Raw genomic sequence first — 21445 nt, 5'->3', positions numbered from 1 at the left:
TAATATTGATATGTTGATAAATCCCCAGAGAGCATCATAATGAGGTGCTAGGTGCATTTCTTAATCACATGATTTATACTGTTACTGCATCATTTGCTTCTTAATCAACATCTTCTTTACCTTAAGATGTGAAACAGTTTTCGCATAGGCCCAAAAATACTTAAATTTTCAGTGCATTTGGATCCCATGCAATTCTTTCAGCCAAGAAAAGACAGTTGATTTAAAACAAACCATGATTTTAATTTATTTTGATATATTGAAAATGGAATGAAATTCACCAGCGTATTGGTATTGACTCATGTGCAACATGGAAAAACGACTGGTTCTACTTGATTATAAGAGTGTTTGGGCTGTTTTAAAGTTCTAACCCCAAGATCAGACGCAATATGCTATGCTGACAATCCCAGTATGATTAATACAAACCTGTGAAAGCAAAAAAACAACCCTGTAATGTTAGCTACTGTATGTATGATCAAATCAGAAGTCTAGATTATCTTTTAAAATAGTTAATGGGCGCAGTTGAGATTGATATTGACCTTCAGCTGCCTAAGGGGTCTTTTATTCTCTTGACATGTTAACATCAGTATTCAGGAGGCACCACTGTTTATCCAGTATGGACCCAGACATTAAGAGCTATCTGGGACTGAGCTCTTCACACAGACTTCATGGATTGGCTCCAGGTCACCACAGAAACCTCAGCTCATTTCAGCTGAAATACAACCTCCAGCTCTTCTCTTAGCGCACACACCTCTGTGGGCTATAAAGTTTCGCAAAAGCAAATGTCTCACGTTCTTGCCATACTGTAGCATCAATTATGGTATTAGACTCTAACCGAGACAGTTTTTGTGTGTGTCACTAAGATGTCTTTTAAACACAGTTGGAAGCTTCAGTTGGAAGCTAATTCAGCTGTTTGAGTTATTAAAATGTCTGGGCACCACAAAATTATAAAGCTTGATTTGATGGATGTTAGTGGTGCAGTGAGGGGTATTTTAGTCTTTATTGTTACATACTGTTGACTGAAAGGCCTTTGGGAAAAAATGGATTCTGCAGGGCTTAAATAATATCAGTTTAGCTAGAAATAAAAAAAAACACTTTTGTGTTGTAAGTGCAGCTTCAAATGCAATACTACAGATCTTAAAGCACATCGTCATTTATACAATACATTCTAAGATGGGAACCAGCGAACGATGAGAACCCTACTTTGGGACTGACTGTGGCCCCAGGTCCTTTTCAACAGAAGCTTTATTTTGATCATATAATTGAAAGAAATATTCTATACCTTTGGGTGCACTTTAGATCTTACTTAGAACTCATCATCCTGCTTTAACTTGATTTGGGCTGTATGAGTAGCTGACTCAAATGTGCAGAGTATCTGTCACCGAATATTACAGGAAGATATAGTCTTAGAATAGAGATGCCATTCTGTTTAGTTTTCCATCATGCAAACCTTAATCTTTGCATTGTTGTGGTTAAGTGGTATGCCAAATGAAACTGAAGATGGATTTTTATTTTTTAAAGTAGTTTATTCATCTCGAAAAAGAATACAAAATGCATTCATGGCAGAAAAAAAAGAAAAAATGTACAAGTTTTCTAAATAATAGAAATTTAACCACAGTCTTAACAGACTTTGTAAACATTCTTCTTTCTCTTAAAAAATAAATGTTTCTGAATGATCAAAAATAAAGGCTAAATGAGAAAAGGTAATTGCATATTAAATCCCATTCATTGAAATGTACATGCGAAACAATAGTTTGATAGGCAAAATAAAATGGCTACAGTATGTGTCTAGGAATTTAAGTTGCAAACCGTATACAATACTTCTGCAAAAGAAGTGAGATTTGTTTCCAAACAAAAATAAATAAAAAAAGCTTTCACTTAAACTGTGTGACTAAAAAGCTTTTTTTTACATACATAAAGCATGTAAACTGGCTTCCAAACTGTACATAAAGTCTTCACTGACTAAGTTTTATTATCTAGAAAGCAAAAGAACATATGGTAAATGCTGTGTGCTAACTATGAGATTTGGACTCCGTATTGAAAAAGTTTATTTGACTATTTCTGAAGCTTTGAGAAAGACCTTTGGTTTGGCATTTGTTGTCTTTTGGTAGACGTGAAGTATTAGAATGTATACTGAGCTCCTCCGTGCGGTATAATTTCTGTAACGCCCCAGCCCACTACATTTCCTCTAATGGAGCATGAATCGTTTTCTCTGGCCAGCTGGAGAATCTGCTCGCTTTGTAAGACGCGGTCCCACAGATTGATCCCCGTCATCTTTCCGGAAAATGCCAGTTTGTCATCGAAGTTGACGTTAAGGCCTGAAACACAGCAGCCATTTCTCTCTTGGCCAAGCTGCATGACGCCTCCGTCAGGGATTGTATAGCCTTTTGCAACCCCCTTGGAGGTAACTGCCAGCTCCCCGTTGACCCACAACGAGGCCGACCCCTCTTCAGAGCTCCAGGTGCCGCAGAAGTGACCCCACTGCCCGTTCTCCACCACGTTTGGAGTCTCCACCGATGAGGCCTCTCCCCCGACGGTGAACACTGCTGACGTCTGGCTGAAGGACAGCTGGATGTCATAGGGGTTTCTCTTTGTCCCGTAGGAGAATAAGACAGTTTTATTGAGGGCTTCTGTGACTTTGGCCCAAAAACAGACAGTGAAGGACCTCAGGGTCATGGCAGCCTCAGGATTGACGCTGGCGAAGATCTTTTTGGAGCGCATTGGAAACAACAGAGCCATTTCACATCCTGCAAGACACCAGAAAAAAAAGCAATATTTGTCAGGAACTCTCAACCTCTTTTTAAAGACTGGTGTGAAAAGCAAATATCAATAGTCTTGCTGTGAAAGCCTGTTCCTTTAGTGTAGTGAAGTGCCTGTATTCTTCTCAGAAACATCTTGCCTTCATTATTAATGGGGGTTTCAAAGATCAACCAAGACTGCATGTTACAGATTAATTTTGTAGTCTGCTATATTTTTGGGATTTGAAGTCTCTTAGTTTTCAAAATTTTCTTCTATTTTTTTTCTTTTTCTCATACATTTGCATTTCAAAATGTTCATGATCATATGATGTAGACCATTAAACATGCACAGATGAAACTTAGGAATTCAGCTGCAATGTTGTTAGAGGTTGTCCTTGTATCTGTCATTGAAACATAGAAATCTCACAATCATTTATCTTCTCATTCTCTTGGGAAGTTTATTTTATATATATTCCAAGTCAAAATATAACACTTTAGGACTGCACAGTGCAAGTGCACTTATGTGCAGAAATCAAAACACTATTACTTGTTTCCTGTTGAATAGAGCCCAGAAAATGAATTTGAAAACATCCCAAATCCAATTATATAAACTAATTTGTCCAGGAAGCAGGTCTGCTTCGTTTCATGCGATAGCTTGTTTACAAAGAGACCTGCCTTGAGTCTGAAAATAACCATGGGTGAGAAGTACCTTGTCTGCTTCGCTGTTTCTCTCAGTGTGGCATGAATCATAAATTTTACTGTTTGCCTGTCAGCAGTTTGGCAAAGGCATTCAATCATCGCATGGCAAAGTTCAAGTAACAAAGTCTAAAACCCAGAAACAATAATAATGCAGTTCATGTCAAGGTTGGGCCTTCTGCACTGCGTGGCTCCATTAACTAGCATCACACAACCTGCAGGCTAGTTCACATTTCTTTGATAAAGGAAGCTAAATGTAAAACAGCTGGCTGTGACTGTTTCCTCATATATTCAGGGGGAAAATGTACCGTGTGGGATTACTGCCTTGGTCTGAGTCATGGCGTGGGTTACTGACGATAAACTGCATGGAGAAAGAGGAGCCAGAAGTCAAGACGGAGAAATAATTTTGTCTGAAGTTTTATGGCTTTCAGTATCATGGAGTCCGATGTTTGATTGTGGGTCAAGGCTCTTTCGAGAGTTTTGCCTGTACAAAAAGGCACTTTGTCCACATAAGCTGATAACTTATGAACTTATGAAGTCATTTATGACGTGGAAATTCTCTATGACGTGGAATGTTCCTGTTTCTCTTCCTTTGCTTTCAGTACTAAAGGCAAACACTTAGAATATGAGATCAACTTATGAAATGCAAAACAAATTTGATTAAAATGAATGTTAACATTTATGAAAAATACAATACCTTTCTGAATTGTCCCTGTAACAGGAAAATGTGAAAATATGTCTATATCTCATTGCAAGATCTTACTAGGAACACCTTCAGGGTTTGTGTTTTTAAATGGAGTTCCAGTTAATTATGGAAATGCATTTTGATGTGCTCTTGCAAGGGAGTGAAGCCCTTGCAAAATGAAAAGAGCTCATGAATATTCTCCCCCATGAAATATCCCATAAAACTCATCAGATTGAGCATCTGAGTCAGACCCTGCATCATACCCTATGGCATGCTGCCAGACTCTTCTATGTTAGCATCTGTGCTGCTTTAGGTTGGCTGTTCTGCTGCTGACTCATTTCCATGTCCAGGTTTCTATTTCCAGAGTGACTGGGCTCAGTTTCTGACTCCTGTTTATTTAAGGTTAGTCTCACATCTACGGTATATCCCGCAGATGTGAGCGATAAACGAAACGTGTACATACCTGAGGGCAGGAAGTGCTGATTAGTCCACCTCTGGGTAAAGTCTAGCTGTGCCCGGGTTATCTGCAGATCCCGGGCAATGGAATTCATAGTCTTTTCAAGTTTCACTGACGTAGGGACATCCTGTATTTTTGGCTCTGAGGGCACAGCCTTAAATTCTGCTCCATTTTGAAAGGTACTCTCAAGTTTGCTAAGTTTGCTAGCTTGATTCCTGCTTGCCAATAACAGCTGCTCTAGCTGGGACTGATGCATTTTGTTGGCATCCTTTGTCCTTTCAGAGATTTGGGCTAACTTCTGGTCCACTTGCGAAGCTATGCGTCGACTGACACTGTCCATCGCATTGGTGCAGGTGCTGGCATAGGTGCCCACAAACTGCAGCATTTCAGCACGCATGGATTGCAGCTCCACTGTAATTATGTCATTCACGTATTGAAGCAGCATGTTTTCTTTCATTTGGGAGTTCTCTAGCATGGAAAAGAGCTTGTCCCATTTTGTGAGGTCTTTGGACGTGCAGGGAGCTGAAGTAGCTGAACAGAAAGATGAGAATCAGTTTGCAACAGTACTTTCAACCAGTAGTTTCTGTGCCCTAGTTATTAGGCTGTCTTATTTTGGCAAATTTGCAACCCCCTGATGATGTATAATGCTTTTGATGTTTGGTTCCAACTCTTGATAAAGTCACTGCATGCATCACATTTGATCTTATTAAGCCCTGAACGTTGAAGTACTTTTTGTACAATGTATTTGAAGGTCTTGTGCTACCTTTTTCTTTTCTTTTTCACAATTTGAATAGACTTTATCAGGGGTTTCTTTTCAATAACTGTATGCATTATCCCAATTTAAAACTCAAAATATATACACTAAGGCATCTGGTTTCTGAAACAGCATACAACCCCCGACTCCCCACCCCCAACCCCCCCAGACCTCTTCAATATGAACAATGCAGATGAAGTGGAAATGGTGTGAAAAAGGTGGACTTTTTAGTCTACGGTTTCTTACCTTCTTCTTTGTTGTCCGAGATTTCGTTGTAATACACATCTCCATAGTCCACTTCAATTTCATCGTTGTCATATCCCTGTGCCAGCACACAGGAAGAACAAAGAAAAACGCAGAGGAACACTTTCAAGCAGCGCATGTTTGAGCTTTCTGCAAGAGCGGAGCCCCAGCTCGGAGGGGTCTACTGTTAGTGCTGAGCAATCTCTTGGCTAGCTTCCTTGCTGTGCTAAAACCACCAGCTAAAAAGCGAGTGAGAGAGCATCGGGGCAGCACAGTCTATATAAACACTGTGGGAGCATGGAGGTGAATGAGTGAGTAATGCTTCGTTGGAGGTAGTATGTGTTGTAATCAAATATAACTGCTTCTGCTGAGCAGAAAGGGGGCTGAGTTTCTCAATCTGCTCCTTGGAGATTTTCTGGCCTGTGTGGGTGGGTGTATAAAGACGTAGAAGGGGGCTTCTAAAGGGAACTTATTTTTACCCACTGCTGAGCAATTGTAATGATTTCCTCATGAAGTGTCCTTTCTCTTTTTTTCAGTGTGATTTAGTAGTGACTTGCCATGTGCACTGAATAAACTGAATCCCCCAGGGGTCACCATTACTTGGGAGATAATAAGCTCAGTGTTCTGGGGCTGTGAAGACGTGCTTTAAATATATATATATATTTAATTTTAATCATAGTTTATTACAAAAATGTCATTCACCAAAAGAGTAGAAATAATTGTGGGTATGGTTAGCAAGACACTCATCCAGACCACAATGCCATTTATGGAAATATGCAGAAAATTGTGATCCAATTGGTAGACAATATATCAGATCTTTTTCTTTTCCTTTTGCATCTTCAACTGCAGAAGACTATACAGTCTGATTTTCACAAATTTTTTTCATGTATTTTTGTTATACATATACAGGATTAGGCACAGAATATTTCTTGGTAGGGTCCTGCTTGTGAAACATTGAAGTGATTCTCAGATGTTGGTTTTGCAATTGTTCACAAACGCCTGGTCCATTAGAAACACCACACGGACTACAGTTATCACCACATACAATCTTACATTTGAAGAAAGAATCCATGAGGTGTTTCGGGATTTATTGCTGGCTTGTATATTGTTAATCCTTAGAGAGAAGTTGTATTTCAATACTCATAAGGAACAAGTAATAGGTTTATTCCATGCTGAAAAAAAGAAAAGAGAAAACAACGTTTCGGCCGTGAAGCCATGAAGGCTCCACGGCCGAAACGTTGTGTTTTCTCTTTTCTTTTTTTCAGCATGGAATAAACCTATTACTTGTTCCTTTGCAGCCTACGCATGCTGACGCAGCTCCCCACCTGAACTACTTTCAATACTCATGCTTAGCCTACCGTTTTGCAGAGTTTCTGCTATAGTCCTGAAGAGCAAAGAGAGCTGGGAGCAGCTGTCGTTTTACTCACAAAATTGACAAAATATGAATTCAATAATTTTAAACAAATAATAATATCTAATTAAGAGAGACATACACCATGCACTCTTTATGCCTACACATTGAATCTTAATGTGCTTGCTTAAGTAAAGATGATCATATTGTCTAGACAAAAGGCTTAGCCAAGATCCTTAAACCCACCTTATTTTATTTGCAGAATCCATACAGTAATTTTCATAATTGTAGGCTCACTTACTGACTGAAATATATTAAAAATATATTTCAAGTCATAAAATAGGAAAGTGAAACCATGTTGTTCCATCTGCTTGTTTTCACTTATTGCTCATTACAGCTTAAGGAGTGAAACTAATTCTATTTAGACTGAGCAAATTCTGTCAAAAATGATTAGCATATGCGGAGATTTGGAAATTAGTATTAGACTGGAAAAAGTTGCTAATCAAAGGTGTTCTGTACAGTACTTACAGAAAATCACGTTTCTTCTTCAGCTGTACATTTTGCACACATGGGTGATTCAGTAACATGGCATTCTTCTAGATACATTTCTTGTAAATATAATTTGTACGAAAAGGCCTGACCTGCACAAAATGAAGGAGACATGCATTTTGCTATTTTTTTCATATTCCTTTAACGGTCTGGCAAGCGATGCTGTGTGCTTTCATAGGAGTGTTGTTCCAAAATACCTATAAAATGCAACAGGGTAAGACAGAGACTTGTTAAATTTTCAGGCGACTCTCCCCTGTCTGGTTTGCTGGTTTGTGGCTTTGCTAACCATCATTTGAGGGGCTTGCAGACACAAGTGGGTGGAAGAGGATTGGTGCTGTTTGGTTTGTTGGTCTGATAGCAGTGCACGTGAAATGTAATACTACACATCCATTACTGTCATTTATTTGTCAGATGCCTCTTCTAATTAGACTGGAAGAAACAACAACCACCTAAGAGCACCGGATGAGGGAATAACTCCAGCATGTCTTTTGTTCAGATTTATGGCTCCAGTTCGGTGCATTCCTGAAGTGAACTAATAAACATCCTTGACTTACCTTACAGAAGACTTGAAAGATTCAAGACTTTAAACTCTTCCTACAGATGAAACCGATGTCTGTTTAGTCCTACAAGAGTGACAACAAGGAGAGGTCGTGCAGCAAACTCCCACGTTTTTTTTTCTTAATGGTATCACTTCTGATAGGCAGTCGTTCATTCATCTGCGCACCTCTTATTTTACTGTTAGCTAATTCAGTCATTATACATAATAACTGGAGTACCTTTTATTATTTTTGGAATTTTGTAATAGCTGTTGAGCCAAAAAAAAATGTCCATTGTTTGTCCTTTAGGAGTTATTAAGATGGGCCTCATCTTCATTAATGCTCTCCGGTTTCATTGCCTTTTTAATGTGCCGTTTTAACTTTATTATATATAATGAGCCCACATTTCTAAATCTTAGTCTTGTGTGTTTCTTAGCAAAATGCGTCTTTGGCATGTCCAGTATCAGTCCTATTTTCTGAAACATTAATCTTTCTGAATATGCTTTTCCTCTGAAGGTCTTCCCACTCACCCTCAACTTGTGCGTTTGGCTTTTGTCATGAACAGTACTTTTCATAACAATTTCATAAAAACATGAAACAGTGTGTATCAATCACTGATATTTCAGCAAAGGAAGTGGGATTCACATTCGGAAATGTAGAAAAATGACGTTCTTGGAAGAAAATCCTGCAATCAATGAGCTGTGAGCTTAGCTCAAGTTATCTATGAAAATAACTTTAAGCGTGTTATATATGATAGAAGGGTATTCTCCAAGGACTAACATAGAAATACATGAATTTCCTACAGGGACCAGATCGTGTTTTATGTAAAATACTTTGTAAAAGAGATACAATGTGTTTGAGGCTAATTCACAATCAAATAAAGGTAGATTATATGACTTTTAGTTTGTAATTCCTTGATTATAGTAATTTCTATGCAAACACATTTTCCTTAAAATACAGGAGAACCTGTTTGTATTATAACTACGTTATAATGCTGTAACATGATTGTCATTCAATCTCCTATTGTAGAAGCTAAGACACCACTTTCAAATGTGCTCATACTCTCTGTTTCTTTAGCTTTTATTATCACTCTATGATGAACGTTTTCCTTGACTACTAATAGAGCACTTTTCATGCATCCCCAATAGGAAAACTCAGGGATTGCTTCCAGATGCCAGACTATTGTCAGAAGCATACTGCATAGTGCTCTGCTGCCAGGAGAATTACATGCCTTTTACTGAACCATGTTTTGGGCTACGTGAAGCATGTGTCTTACATATGATGTAGTTTAATATTTTTTTAAAAAAAGGAATGGATGAAAAAAATGAATGGCACCTTTGTTTTTGTATAAATGCTTGCTGAATCATTTATAGCTTGTAGAGCACTACACGTCTGTGTGGGAGTAACGAACTGCATCCACTTCTCAGCAAAGGTGAGGGACTCCAGTACTGATGGCTGATGCTGAGCAGGTCCTGCATTGTCCTGTGATCACTGAAAGACAGATTATAAGTTAGCGTGCTTCCTTTTTTCTACTAGAGACGTGCATTTTATTAGGCTTTAAGGAGAGCGCAGTTGCATTACTTATCAGTGAATGAATTAATTTCAGTGGAAGGCTAAAAACTAAACGTAAAACATTTATGGCACACAACTGCACAGAACTCACCGAACATCACATGACCTTTATATGCATGACCTCAGAATGGGTTTCACACTATCTCGTGGCAATGTGTAATGTTACACTTCTTTAAAAAAAATCAAAATGTTTGAACTAATTGTGTGGACTTTTCAACGAGCCTCGTGAAAGATTTTTACAGACACATTGCAGGTTTTTTGTGAAGCATTTATATTGAGAGAACCCAAACGGAGGCTGACATTGTGACAGATGTAAAGTGGATCTAGTCCACATTTCACAGAGATACCTCCAACCCCAGGGACTGACTTTGTTTTTAGTTCATGAATGGTTTTTAAATTGCTATCTTTCTTGTTTATGCCAGGTAACTATATGCTGCTGCGAGTATTGCCTTCTGTATACAAGAAGCAGCCGGACGTCATTGACAGTCACATACAAGATCTGGTGGTGCTGATGTCACAATTCGACCAGTCTGAGCAGCAGCACTTCCTCAGACTTCTGCAAGTGGTTGCCAAGCAACACCCTCAGGTATTTAACGTGACATGTGTCACCTAGCAGATGAGTCATAAAATACACCACATGTGCTGATATTTTAATCTGAAAATATAATCTAAACCAAAAATTCTATACTGTATTAAGATGGAAGAAAATATATTTGATTAAACTAGTGATAAGTGGAAAAGACACAGGCTGTGGACACAGGCTAGAAAACTTTGTCTCTCTTCAGTTCTGTTGTTGGGCTTCAGACCTACCCAGAACTTTGTCCACCCTCTTCTGAAGATCACTCACTTGATAAAGATTGAGATAGCACAAAGGTTTGGAAATGTTTGAACACACCAAGATTGTTTACTGCTGGACAGAAGTTAACACAGCAAAGAATTCTGAGATGTCATTGTATCCCTTGTAGAGTTTTGTTTAGCTGACCCTTCCAAAAATTTCAATTGCAAATCTGTTCCACAGAAACAAAAAGATATCTTAAACTCTGATCTCTTTGGAGCCTCATGAAGAGTTTTTAAAACCACTGCTGTTAGTAAAAGAAATAACATTGAAGGGTAGGCGGCTCTGGATCAGCCAATGAGCAGTGAGCTGCTTTTACTCCTGAGGGACTGTGGTATGGAGAAAACCTTCGCGATGCAGTACTGTATGTGTCAGAGGAACTTTTTCTTTCGTGAATACTGTCCCATAAACTGTTGAAACACTTAAACAAAGGCCCCCTGCAGTTATACATGAGCCAAGGTACTGTCATAAAAACTTGACTAGTTTGCAGCAGCTGGATATCTTACTCTTACTGTTTTTTAAAGTGTCTTTTTTTTTCTTTTTTTTTCCAGGAGTTGAGCTCCTCTGTCCCCTCGTTAATCAGCTACCTAAATGACCCCAGCGTGAATGACTCCATCCTTAATGTACTGGTAGAAATTTCGCTCTGTAACCCCTCAGTTGTTGCCCATTACCTTCCTAACCTAAAGGCAGTTGGAAACGAGTTTCCGAATCTCCTTGGACAAATTGCAAAACTCTATGGTGCTGTGGGACGCACTGACGAGGTATTGTTCTGTTCATTTCACCCATTCTACTCAATCAAAGCTCAAAGAGAAAGGTGCATTCGACTGCTTTGTGTAAAAACTGATTGTAAAGATCTATTTCTGCTGTGCACCTATTCTTAGCAGACTTGCACTGAGAATTGTAAAGAGTTATATATTTTACAGTTCTTGAGATCATGTTTTTATATCACAATGTTAGTAATTAACAATGATTTTGTGAAGTGAAAGAACTTGGAATCAGATGTTGGTCCCTCAGTCACAAATGCACGATAAAGTACAGAACAAGGAGTCACATTTAAATTCTTCCATTCCCTAGACTCTGAGATTGAGAAACAGGAGCTACTGAAGCTGAAACAGTCCTCTTTTACTGAAGTTAAAACAGGGCTCTTTGCTGAGCTCCTCTGAAGTTTATACATCAGGTTGTGGGAGGGTAGAACAAGCTACCAAGCCATGTTGTTGAAAAGGATTCTCTGGCTTCTTTCGTGCTGGATGTGATCCTTGCATCAGTCAGCTACCAGCTAGCAAATGGCCTAAATGTGTAGAATTACCTCTTCTTGTTTGTTTCTTATGTTCTTATGTTGTGGGAGTTGCGCCTTATCAGTAAGCAGACGAAAGGCAGACATTTGGCTGAAGTTTTTCACAAAATAAGATTGCAGAACAGATGGCTTGCCCTGTGTTTTTTCAGAGCCTTGCCACCACCCCCAACAACTGGCATGCTGTCTGTGTCCAGATCATGTTGATATAAAAACCGGAACTTCTTCTGCCAGTTTAATTTAGTTGGTGTATCCATGTGGTACACATGAAACATTATCCCTGCTATGTGATTAGCACAGGAACTGTACAGAGGTCACTTGGGTCAAAGCCATTACAGCCCTAAGCATGCTGAGATTTTAGTGACTCTCAGTTCCTCACTCTGCATTACTCGATCTATAAATCCTAAGCAAAGTCTCCTCTTTGTTCTTGATGTTAGTCTGCTTTAGTCAACACATCTGTTCGGGTGGCTTCAGTTTGTTTTGGACAACTCTTCTCATTTGGACAATGATGCAACCTAATTGATAAAATACGCTGAAAGCAAATGCTGTTTCATCTTTTTTTTTTACAGATAATGGAACATAAAAATGTTCTATAAAGTATTATCTGCACAGGAGAATGGATATAGGATGGTAATTCTGAAATGTTTTTTTAAATCTTTCATTGAAAACAGAACACTTCCTTATAAAAAAGTATCATGTTCAAGGGACACAATGGTCCAAGTAAATGTATTGGACATTACTGACTTGTAAAAGCTGGTGAACACATTGCCGAGTTAAATGTCAAGAAGATACTCTGCTATTACACGATTCCGTATGTTCCTTTTTGAAGTTCTGCCATTATACTTAACGAAATTTTTATAAATTAACATACATTTTTCCAGTATTCCGCTCACCTAATACCCTGTGTGTCTGTGGTGCTTTGATAAAGATTTTAGCAAGCTGAAATGTAAAAAGCCTTTCAAAGCCATAAGGAATAATTATCAGATAGGCGGTCCTCTTTCTCTGTTCCCGCGAAGTAGCCGGGCTGGTTAACAGGTGTTTTAAATTCAAAGGCACATTGAATGCTGAGAGTAAATCACTTCAAATTATTTGCTAAATGTTTCATAACTTTATACATTTGTCATCATACTGATGTAGACCAATAAGATATATTTCTCAAAATGAATACTATAATATTGTCAGCGTATTTGTCTCTAATATTTTGTGTCTACCCTTAGAATTAACATAAAATTGTGATTTGAAAGTAGGAGTAGGATGGTGACATCCTACAAGACACGTGCTGTTTTCTTTGTTGATATGTATTTTTTATCTGTGGAACACTGAGTGACACGGAGTGGAGAAGAGAAAGTGTCACTGATAGACTTAGGGAGGAACTTGAATAGAAACAGTACCACAGGGGTGGCAATGTGGTGTAGGTACCTCCCAGCGCTCCTGGATTAGACTCTGTCCTGGAGGGGGTCTTTCTGTATGGAGTTTGCATGTTCTCGTCTCGTTCATGTGGGTTTTTTCCAGGTGCTCCAGCTTCCTCCCGCCATCCAAAGACATGCAGTACAGTTTCAATGACGCCTCTCAATTACCCCCCCCCCCCCCCAATGTGCTAGTGTGGGTCAGGAGGCCTGTGTGTATGTTTTGCAAGAGATTGGCATCCAGTCCAGTGTGGAGTTCTGACTTTCTCTCTGCCTGGAACGGCTTCAGATCACTGTGGGCCTCCGAGGATAAAGCAGTTAAAGAAAACGGAAACATGGAGTAGTTCCTCAGATGACGTATTTCAGTAAAAGCAGGCATTGTTTCTGTGTACGCGGTGTGCTATTAATAGACTGGTCAGAACTTTCACACCCTGCCATAAAAGTTAATTACCAAATTAACAGCTCAGAGAGCAGAAGGGCTACGTCCCTGTGTTCTGCTGCTCTCAGTCCTAAAAGTGGAAAACAAAACAATGTAGCCATGGAAAGAACTTGCCGAATGTAGGAGGGTGTCTACATTTTGTAAAAAACTGTTTGAAATCAGTTTTGATTAATTAATTAGGAAACATCATAATAATATAATAACATAAAGTTCTGAAAGAGCTCAGAAACAGAATGGTGAAGTGAGCAACAGGACACTAATAGGGGAAAACTCATCCAAAGTTATTAAGACTGTCATAATGGCCACTTTTCATTTGTAACCTTTCTCGTGTTCAAGGCAATGATTGAACTGACTATCAGAAGTGGTTTTGCTCACTGTAGAATCGGTTGCTGCCACTGTGATTTTAGAAATTCCTTTAAACCAGTTCCAGTTAACACCAATTTCTTGATTTGTTTTCATCATAATTCCCTGTTCTCATCTCAAAGGAATTCAAAGCACTTTACACAATTCTCCCACCCCTCAGGTACACCCCTCCTGAGTGACACTCAGTGGCCATTTTGCACTAGCAGTCCCCCTGCAGAGCAGAAAGTGGAAAAGTGAGAAACCACTGTATATCACCAACTGAATTAAGGGAGAATTTAGCTGGTTCAGGTAGTTCAGGCCTAAGGGGAATCTGAGACAGGACACCAGGATTTATACCCCTAGGCCTGAACAGGACTATTGGATCTTTTAATATATAAGAACTGGGTTTAGCATTGGAGCACAGTGTCCCCTGTCTCCATACTGGGGTATTAGTTTGGTTCTAGTGGAGGAGGAAAGGTGCCTACTGGTGCAGCCCCACCTCTTATATACAGAAAATGTCCTGATGTAAATGAAGTACAGGACGTGATCTTGAATAGGCAAAGGAGTGTTTTCACATTATTAACTCCCTTCAGAAGGGAGCAATTTGCTTTTGACTTTTTAGTGTAACTTTTTAGAGGGGGAAGATTTTAGTGTGGGTTGACGTTTTTGTTTCCCAAAGAACATGTAGTAGCTTTTGTGCTTTACTGAAAGGTTTTCTGAGACAAATCGTAGTGGGCTCAGTACATAATGTGTACAATCAGATTACATTTTGTGTCTTTTTAATTAGCTAACTGGCTGAGAAGCTGAAAAGCATGAGTGGAGAATGTTTTGTTTAATAAGTAGGTTTATTAGTTTTTAACAAGGATAGTTCAGGTGGGTAGCTGCGTCAGCATGCATAGGCTGCAAAGGAACAAGTAATAGGTTTATTCCATGCTGAAAAGAGAAGAAAGAAAACACATCGTTTAGGCCGTGGAACCTTTTTCGTGTACACCCATAGAAGGCTCCAGAGCCAAAACGTTGTGTTTTTTTCTTCTTTTTTCAGCAAGAAATAAACCTATTACTTGTTCCTTTGGCAAGGCTAGTTTCAAACAGATGGTGAAATTCAGAAATACAATCACTTCTACCCCACTCTCTCTCCTCCTTTTACCCTCAATAGTGCTTTTTCCATAGTAGCATAGTATTGATAAAAAGAAAAACAAGTGTTTAGAAACATGTATGTAGACATATATAAAGCAATACAATATGAAAGATAAAGAAAGAAGCTCAGTGTGCCTTATTCACAAAAAAGAAAAGAGAAAAGAATGGTAAAACATTAATTGGACCAGGTAATAGATACTTTCACATGAATATGGGTCATCAACTTGTTATGACCGGGAAATATTCATTTGTGCAAGAAACCTTCCCCCAGTGCTTTTCAAATAGTTTTTTTTTCACTTAGAAATCTACTTTTGGGTTAAGTTTAACAGGCAAATGGACTTATCTAGTTTGTTGGAATGTGTTTTTAGAGATATATGAATCTCTAAGCTTATCTACAACCGTTCCTGCTGACTTTAATCAGATACTGTCTACAGGTTAAATGAAAATAAATATAATTAAGTGTTCTTATACTGGGGCACTGAACTATTTTACAAGTGCTTCATAGCATAGTGGTGTGTGAGAAAGAAAGAGATGGCAACAGAAAGATTACTGTGAAGAGAAAGGAAATTCTCTGAATTTTTAAATAATTAAATCTTGTGATTCGCCACAGCAATGGCAATGGGAAAATTACAACAAAATAGTTTGGTCCCAGAGTCACACACAGCTAAGGACAACAAATCCAAAACAACCCACCTACACTGTAAGTCTTACCAGTAGACCAAGTTTGATGAGTTTGTGGATCTTTCGCGTGGCTGAAAACTTCTGGTATGTAAGACATCAGTTGTGAAACTGACTTGGCAGGGATTTTTTGTTAGTACAGCTGAATCAATGTGAATTCTGTTTGCTCTACACGAATATGTCCAGTTGTTAAATATTGAGTTGTTTTTTTTTAATGTAAAGTCCTCATTTTAACACACAAACCACTGTGAGGCCATGTTCAACATTGCTCCACCTGATTCTAGCTCTGTTTGCTCTTGATTTTCATTATAATAATGGAGTAATTCCTGAGTGCCATGTACAGAAGCAGGCTTCGTGAAACTCTGTGCTGTTCACTCAGCTGCCATCACTCCAGTTGGTGCTAGTGGTGGGAATCACATAATATGGAATGAAAAAAAACATTGTTTAAACATTGTAGATAAGCAGTATTTCAGGTTTAAAAATTACCTTCTTGTAATGCATATAATGGAATGCAAAGGGAAGCAACTACAAAATACTGCATATTTGAAGGATGGGTCTAAACACTTTTATACCAATTGCAAGAGGCCAATCCCTATTAGTAGCCTGGAAATACAAAGAAAAGGCATCAGACCCTCATCCAACCAGCTGGCAAAGGGATTTGGCGACCATCTGAAAGGTTTCTGCCAAAAAAAGAAAGTCAAGAGGACGTTACAGTACGTGTAGAATAATGTGCTTGATCTGCCCTTCCAGGAGCAGGCCAGGAGCTGTCTTGTGTACCTTGTGACTACCCTGGCCAACATGGAGCACGCATTTCACCACACACTCCTGCTGGAGATCAAGGGCATCACGGACGCCTTCAGCAGCATCCTGGGAGCCTACAGCAAGGACGTCTACCGCATGAGCAACAGCTTCACGGCCATAGCCAAGCTGCTAGTTAAGAAGCTGGAATCAGACCGTTCCCTCTCCAGGCAGGTACCACAGAGTGTGTTACAGGTCTCAGAAGGTTATCTTCTCTGTACCCCTTTGCCTCTCAATGATGAGGGATGCTTGGCCAAAATAGTGATTGAAGTGAAACGCTCTAATATGTTCTTTCCTTAATGTTTTATGTACAGTATCTCTTTATACCTTTTATTTTGCTTGTGTATATCCGCGCAGTGTGGAAAAGACTGTGGCAATGTATGTTTTGACATATAGACAGCTGCTTTGTTGACCTTACTTTCCTTTGACTGTCTTTCCATTGTCAATATCCCTTGGCAAGAATGAAGGGCTTCTCTAATCTCAAGCCAAGAAATCTAACGGAAAACAATTGTTGAAGGAAAGGAAAGTCCATGGGAGACCGGAACTATTTTCTCTTATTTCCAATAGTATAGGAGTTTTTGTTTTAGCATTTAATTTGGAATGATAAGGCAGATCCACAGGATTATGCATCACAGAAACAAATAGTCATACATAGCCATTACTGCAACTCACAAATAAAAGCAACACTTGGAATATATATGTTTGCAACCTGCAGACATGGTTTTCTATTTGGTGACTGAGGACATTTCTATGCAATTACATACAATCGACTTAGAAACCTCATTATTTGAAGACAAGGCATGTGTAATAAGAGCACGTTAAATGTACTTGCATAACTTGCTTGTCGTTCTTGGGTCATTTGAAGAGAATTGTAGGAATTTAGAAAGAAATGAGGAAAAGTATTCAATGTAACATCAATAAGAAAGTTATTTGTATTTATCTGATATTTTTCTGTGGTCTGGTTTCTTGCCACATATGGAATATACATTGCATTGTATTGGCCAAGGTTTAAATTTCTTTACAGGTTATGTTTTGCCTTAGGGATATACCCACCTCTGTGATGGATATGGTGTCTGTCTTAACAAAATAGACAAAAGAAATAAAAAATTGAAGAGCCGATATTTTTTTCTGATCCGAATGCACTTTTTCAAAGGGTGGTGTAGGCGGGTGTTTCCATGGTTTCTGAGTCGTGCTCTAATTGAATAATGAAAAGGCCAGGTCATGCAAATAGAGTTCCTGTAACATTCGTGTCAGATCATCACTGGCAACAGGCCGGTGACATGCAATATCATAGCTCAGCAATATGGTTGATGTTTCCTGAATTAACAGGAATTTTGTGGGATTTTGTTATTGCAATCAAAATGAAGTAATATGGTTTTCCATTGTGTGACCTTATTCCCTTTTACAGACAACTGCTTTTAACCCCCTCAGTGAAAATTGTCATTTAGACATGTTAAACTGTAAAATATTTATTGTGTTTGTTTTCAGGAACCCAACATGCACTGTGTCTTATCTCTTTCCACACTGAGCTGAAACTGTAAGCATGTAGAATTGGGTCCCCATGGGTTTTCCTCTGGTTTCCTCCTGTCTTCCAAAGTCATGATGGTACATTGGTGTCTCTGTGTTTTTGTGCACACAGGTGCATGTACGTGCTCTGCATTCACATGGTGGTCTGGCCTTGGGCCCTGGGCGCCCGTAATGTTATTCAGGATGGTGTAACCTTTAACAGGAATCGGTTTGATTTGCTGTCTTATGTCATTTGTTTCTGCAATGTTTTAACACGTACAATATACGTAGATACTTCATCTGCCAAGTGACACATAGTGCTCCAGGAATCAATAAGGCACACATCCATTCAGAAACAGGTTTTACTTTGCACAACACATTGCCAAGCTATTTACAAGCGTTAAGAAGGCGCAGTTTGTATAGCAGAAGGATGAGAATGTTTTTAAAATGATGGGTGCTTGTTTTAGTGGGTTCATAACACCAGCCAGACTGTAAATGCTGAAACTGGTTGCAAACTGGACTGTCGAGACTGATCGACAATGCTAATCTCAGTTTTGTTAAGAGACTGTTCACCGTCCACTGTTGCAAGAAATGGGAAGTCTCATTCTATGACCTCAGACTGGACAATTTTCTCTTGATGATGTTTGTGAGTTTGTAAACCATGTTGCAAAACAGAATACAAACACGCTGCCAATAGTAGCTCTATAAAACTAAACTGGAATATTTGAGTACACCCAAAAATGTTTCAGCTGTCTGCGAAAGAAAACTTCAGATCACAGATGTGCACTTTCTTTGTAATTCTCCCTTTGTTCTTGTTTGTACTGGCCCTTTGTGGTTGGGTTGTTGAAAATCAAAATCGATTGATATTGATGTATCAACGTAGTTGTTCATGCGGGAAACTGCATCAGCATGGGTAGGCTGCAAAGGAACAAGTAATAGGTTTATTCCATGCTGAAAAAAAGCAGAAAGAAAACACAACGTTTTCGGCCGTGGAGCCTTCTTCAGGTGTCAGGTGGGAGCTTTCTTCAGCTTCCTCACACCTGAAGAAGGCTCCACGGCCGAAAACGTTGTGTTTTCTTTCTGCTTTTTTTCAGCATGGAATAAACCTATTACTTGTTCCTTTGATGTCTTGATTCCTACAGTAACTGGCATGGCAGTTAGAGCAGCTGCCTCAGACTTCCTTGGTCCCGGGTTCGATTCATGACCCATGACTGTCTGTGTGGAGTTTGTATGTTCTCTTTGGTCAACATAGGATTTCTCCAGGTGTTTCAGTTTCCCCCTGTTTTCCAAAGTCATGCTGTCTAGGTTAATTACTGTCCGTAAATTGTCCCTCTGTGCCTGTGTGTGACCTGTGACACACAGGCATCCCATCCAGGGGGCGGTCCTGCCTTTTGCCCTGTGCTTCTGGGATAGGCTCTGAATCTTCCATTGGAAAAGCGGCTTTAGGATGTGGACGTGAATGGAGGGCTGATTTGTTGTTTAAAAACATGTCTGACCCCAGGGTTGAGGACAAGGCTGAAGATCCGCCCAAGGCCTGCGACGTGAACCCGACTGTCAAGCACGATGGTGAAAGTGAGAAGCTGCAGGTAAAGATCCAGGCTTTTGAGGAGAAAATGATGAGTGAGAACAGCACGCCAGGGCCTGTCCGCAGATACAGCCTCAGCCAGGCCGCCAAGGAGGAGAGGAAAGAAATGAGGTTTAACAGGTAAACCGCTCTGGTTTGGTTTTGCTCACAAATATGTTTGGGTAGAGCAGATTTCTGGCTGAAGGTTCCCTAAATCTAAGTGAGCTTAAAGTCATTTCTGCATATCATAATTAAATAACATCTTATCACAGTTTCTTTTATAAGGAATATAATTTTATATTGAAATAATTAGAGACAAGTTACATCGTGCTGACATTAACATATTATCACAGTCTCTGAAATGTTGTTGGGGCATTGGCCAGTTACACAGGGCAAGTATTGTACTTTCAGGGCGTTGAACAGAAATTGAGATAATAATAATAATAATTGCTTACACTTATATAGCGCTTTTCTGGACACTCCACTCAAAGCGCTTTACAGGTAATGGGAACTCCCCTCCACCACCACCAATGTGCAGCATCCACCTAGATAATCTCCAGCAATGGCAGACTCCAATGAAGCCTGTATTTTTATGTGATTTTTTTATGTGATGTCCTACAAAACTGGATTTCCTGTAATGTAAAACTTGTTTCGAATCCCCTGAGCTGGAGAACCATGACTGTTTTTGTTTGGGTTGCAGGTCAAAAAGCCTGGCCCTTCATGTAGTGCGTTCAAAATCAATGAACTCGGAGCACAGTCAGGAAGAGGACGGCGGAGACCTGCCAGCGGAGGTGTGTTTGTCAGAGAGGTCACCGAGCCAAGAAAGCTGCAGGCTGCCATTGGGATCAGACCAAGAGGAACGTCCCGCAGAGGCCCCTGCAGGGCAGGAGTCCTGCGGCACAGCTGTGCAAGGGAACAGTTCAGCAGACAGCGTGAGAGAGAGTTGTCAGGGTGGCAACGCCCAGACTGACGCACTCAACGGGCAGAATGAAGATCGACTGTGTCAGCACCTCAGAGACAACCTCAGCAAAATGAAGGCCTTTTCCGCTGAGATGGTAAAACAGATTCCAGTTCCAGAGCAATGCATTATCGAAGGCAAGTGTCTAGCTTGTAATTCTACTGAACTGAGAAAGAAGTAAATACATTTCAAATCTAAAAGTCCGACCGTTATCTAATTGGTCATACTCAATAATAATAAACAACTGTGCTCGGCTATTGCTTTGATTAAAACAGCACTTTAAAATAATTTCAGCTTTGTTGAAATTCAACTATAGTCACTAGTAATTCACACCACAACCATTCTTAGTAAGTCCTTGTCTCAAAATATAAAATGTGCCATTTAAAGTGCTCACTGTCTGTACACATAGGGTGATTATTAATGTTGTTCTCCGATACTGGTACAATTTTGTTTGACACCTTACTGCATTTACAAAGAATGATTATTCTAAACATATACAATGGATATGCTATAATGCATTCCAATGCCCCCTGTGTGATGCAGAGTGATTTTTGGAAATAGTAAAAAAATATATTATTTAACTGAAAATTCCAATGATTCATATTAACAAAATATGCTGCTGATTAGCTGTAAAAAATATAGATATTTTCAAAAATAATGTGCTGTCAGAAAAGCTGACGATCGAATGCCAAGTTCACCCATTCATTTGTAATAAGTTATTAACAATTTAATTCTGTAATTAAGTTTCTCTGTTTCTAGGGAGATTAGTAGAATAAAATATTTAATGTTGAATTTTCTGTAGGGCAGGAACAAGAGCAAGGCCCTGAGCAAGGCCCTGAACCCCAACTGCTCCAGGGCTGACCCTGTGTCTGACCCCAAGCTTCTCTCCCTGTCTGTGTCTCATGGAGAGCAA

At 39.4% G+C, this 21445-nt stretch overlaps 2 protein-coding genes across 9 annotated transcripts in view; one reads left to right on the top strand and one right to left on the bottom strand.

The window, feature by feature from the left end:
• Positions 1–21445, top strand: part of veph1 (ventricular zone expressed PH domain-containing 1) — a 62889-nt gene that overhangs the window by 19009 nt on the left and 22435 nt on the right. For all 8 annotated transcript variants that reach the window (XM_069197270.1, XM_069197267.1, XM_069197269.1 and 5 more), the window contains exons 5-9: positions 10001–10164; positions 10965–11174; positions 16457–16674; positions 19512–19715; positions 20275–20669. In XM_069197270.1, coding sequence (XP_069053371.1) covers positions 10001–10164; positions 10965–11174; positions 16457–16674; positions 19512–19715; positions 20275–20669 — 1191 coding nt within the window. The remainder of the gene's footprint in view (positions 1–10000; positions 10165–10964; positions 11175–16456; positions 16675–19511; positions 19716–20274; positions 20670–21445) is intronic.
• On the bottom strand, positions 1487–5914 carry ptx3a (pentraxin 3, long a). Its single transcript, XM_015360847.2, has 3 exons — positions 5574–5914; positions 4580–5104; positions 1487–2744 (listed from the first exon to the last, which is right to left on the bottom strand). The coding sequence occupies exons 1-3, from the start codon at positions 5707–5709 to the stop codon at positions 2119–2121; spliced, it is 1287 nt and encodes a 428-aa protein (XP_015216333.2). The 5' UTR covers positions 5710–5914; the 3' UTR covers positions 1487–2118.

The sequence above is a fragment of the Lepisosteus oculatus genome, chromosome 13, assembly GCF_040954835.1.
Source record: "Lepisosteus oculatus isolate fLepOcu1 chromosome 13, fLepOcu1.hap2, whole genome shotgun sequence".
NCBI lineage: Eukaryota > Metazoa > Chordata > Actinopteri > Semionotiformes > Lepisosteidae > Lepisosteus > Lepisosteus oculatus.
Note: the sequence above shows the minus strand (reverse complement) of the source record. Positions and strands in the feature narration are given on the sequence as shown.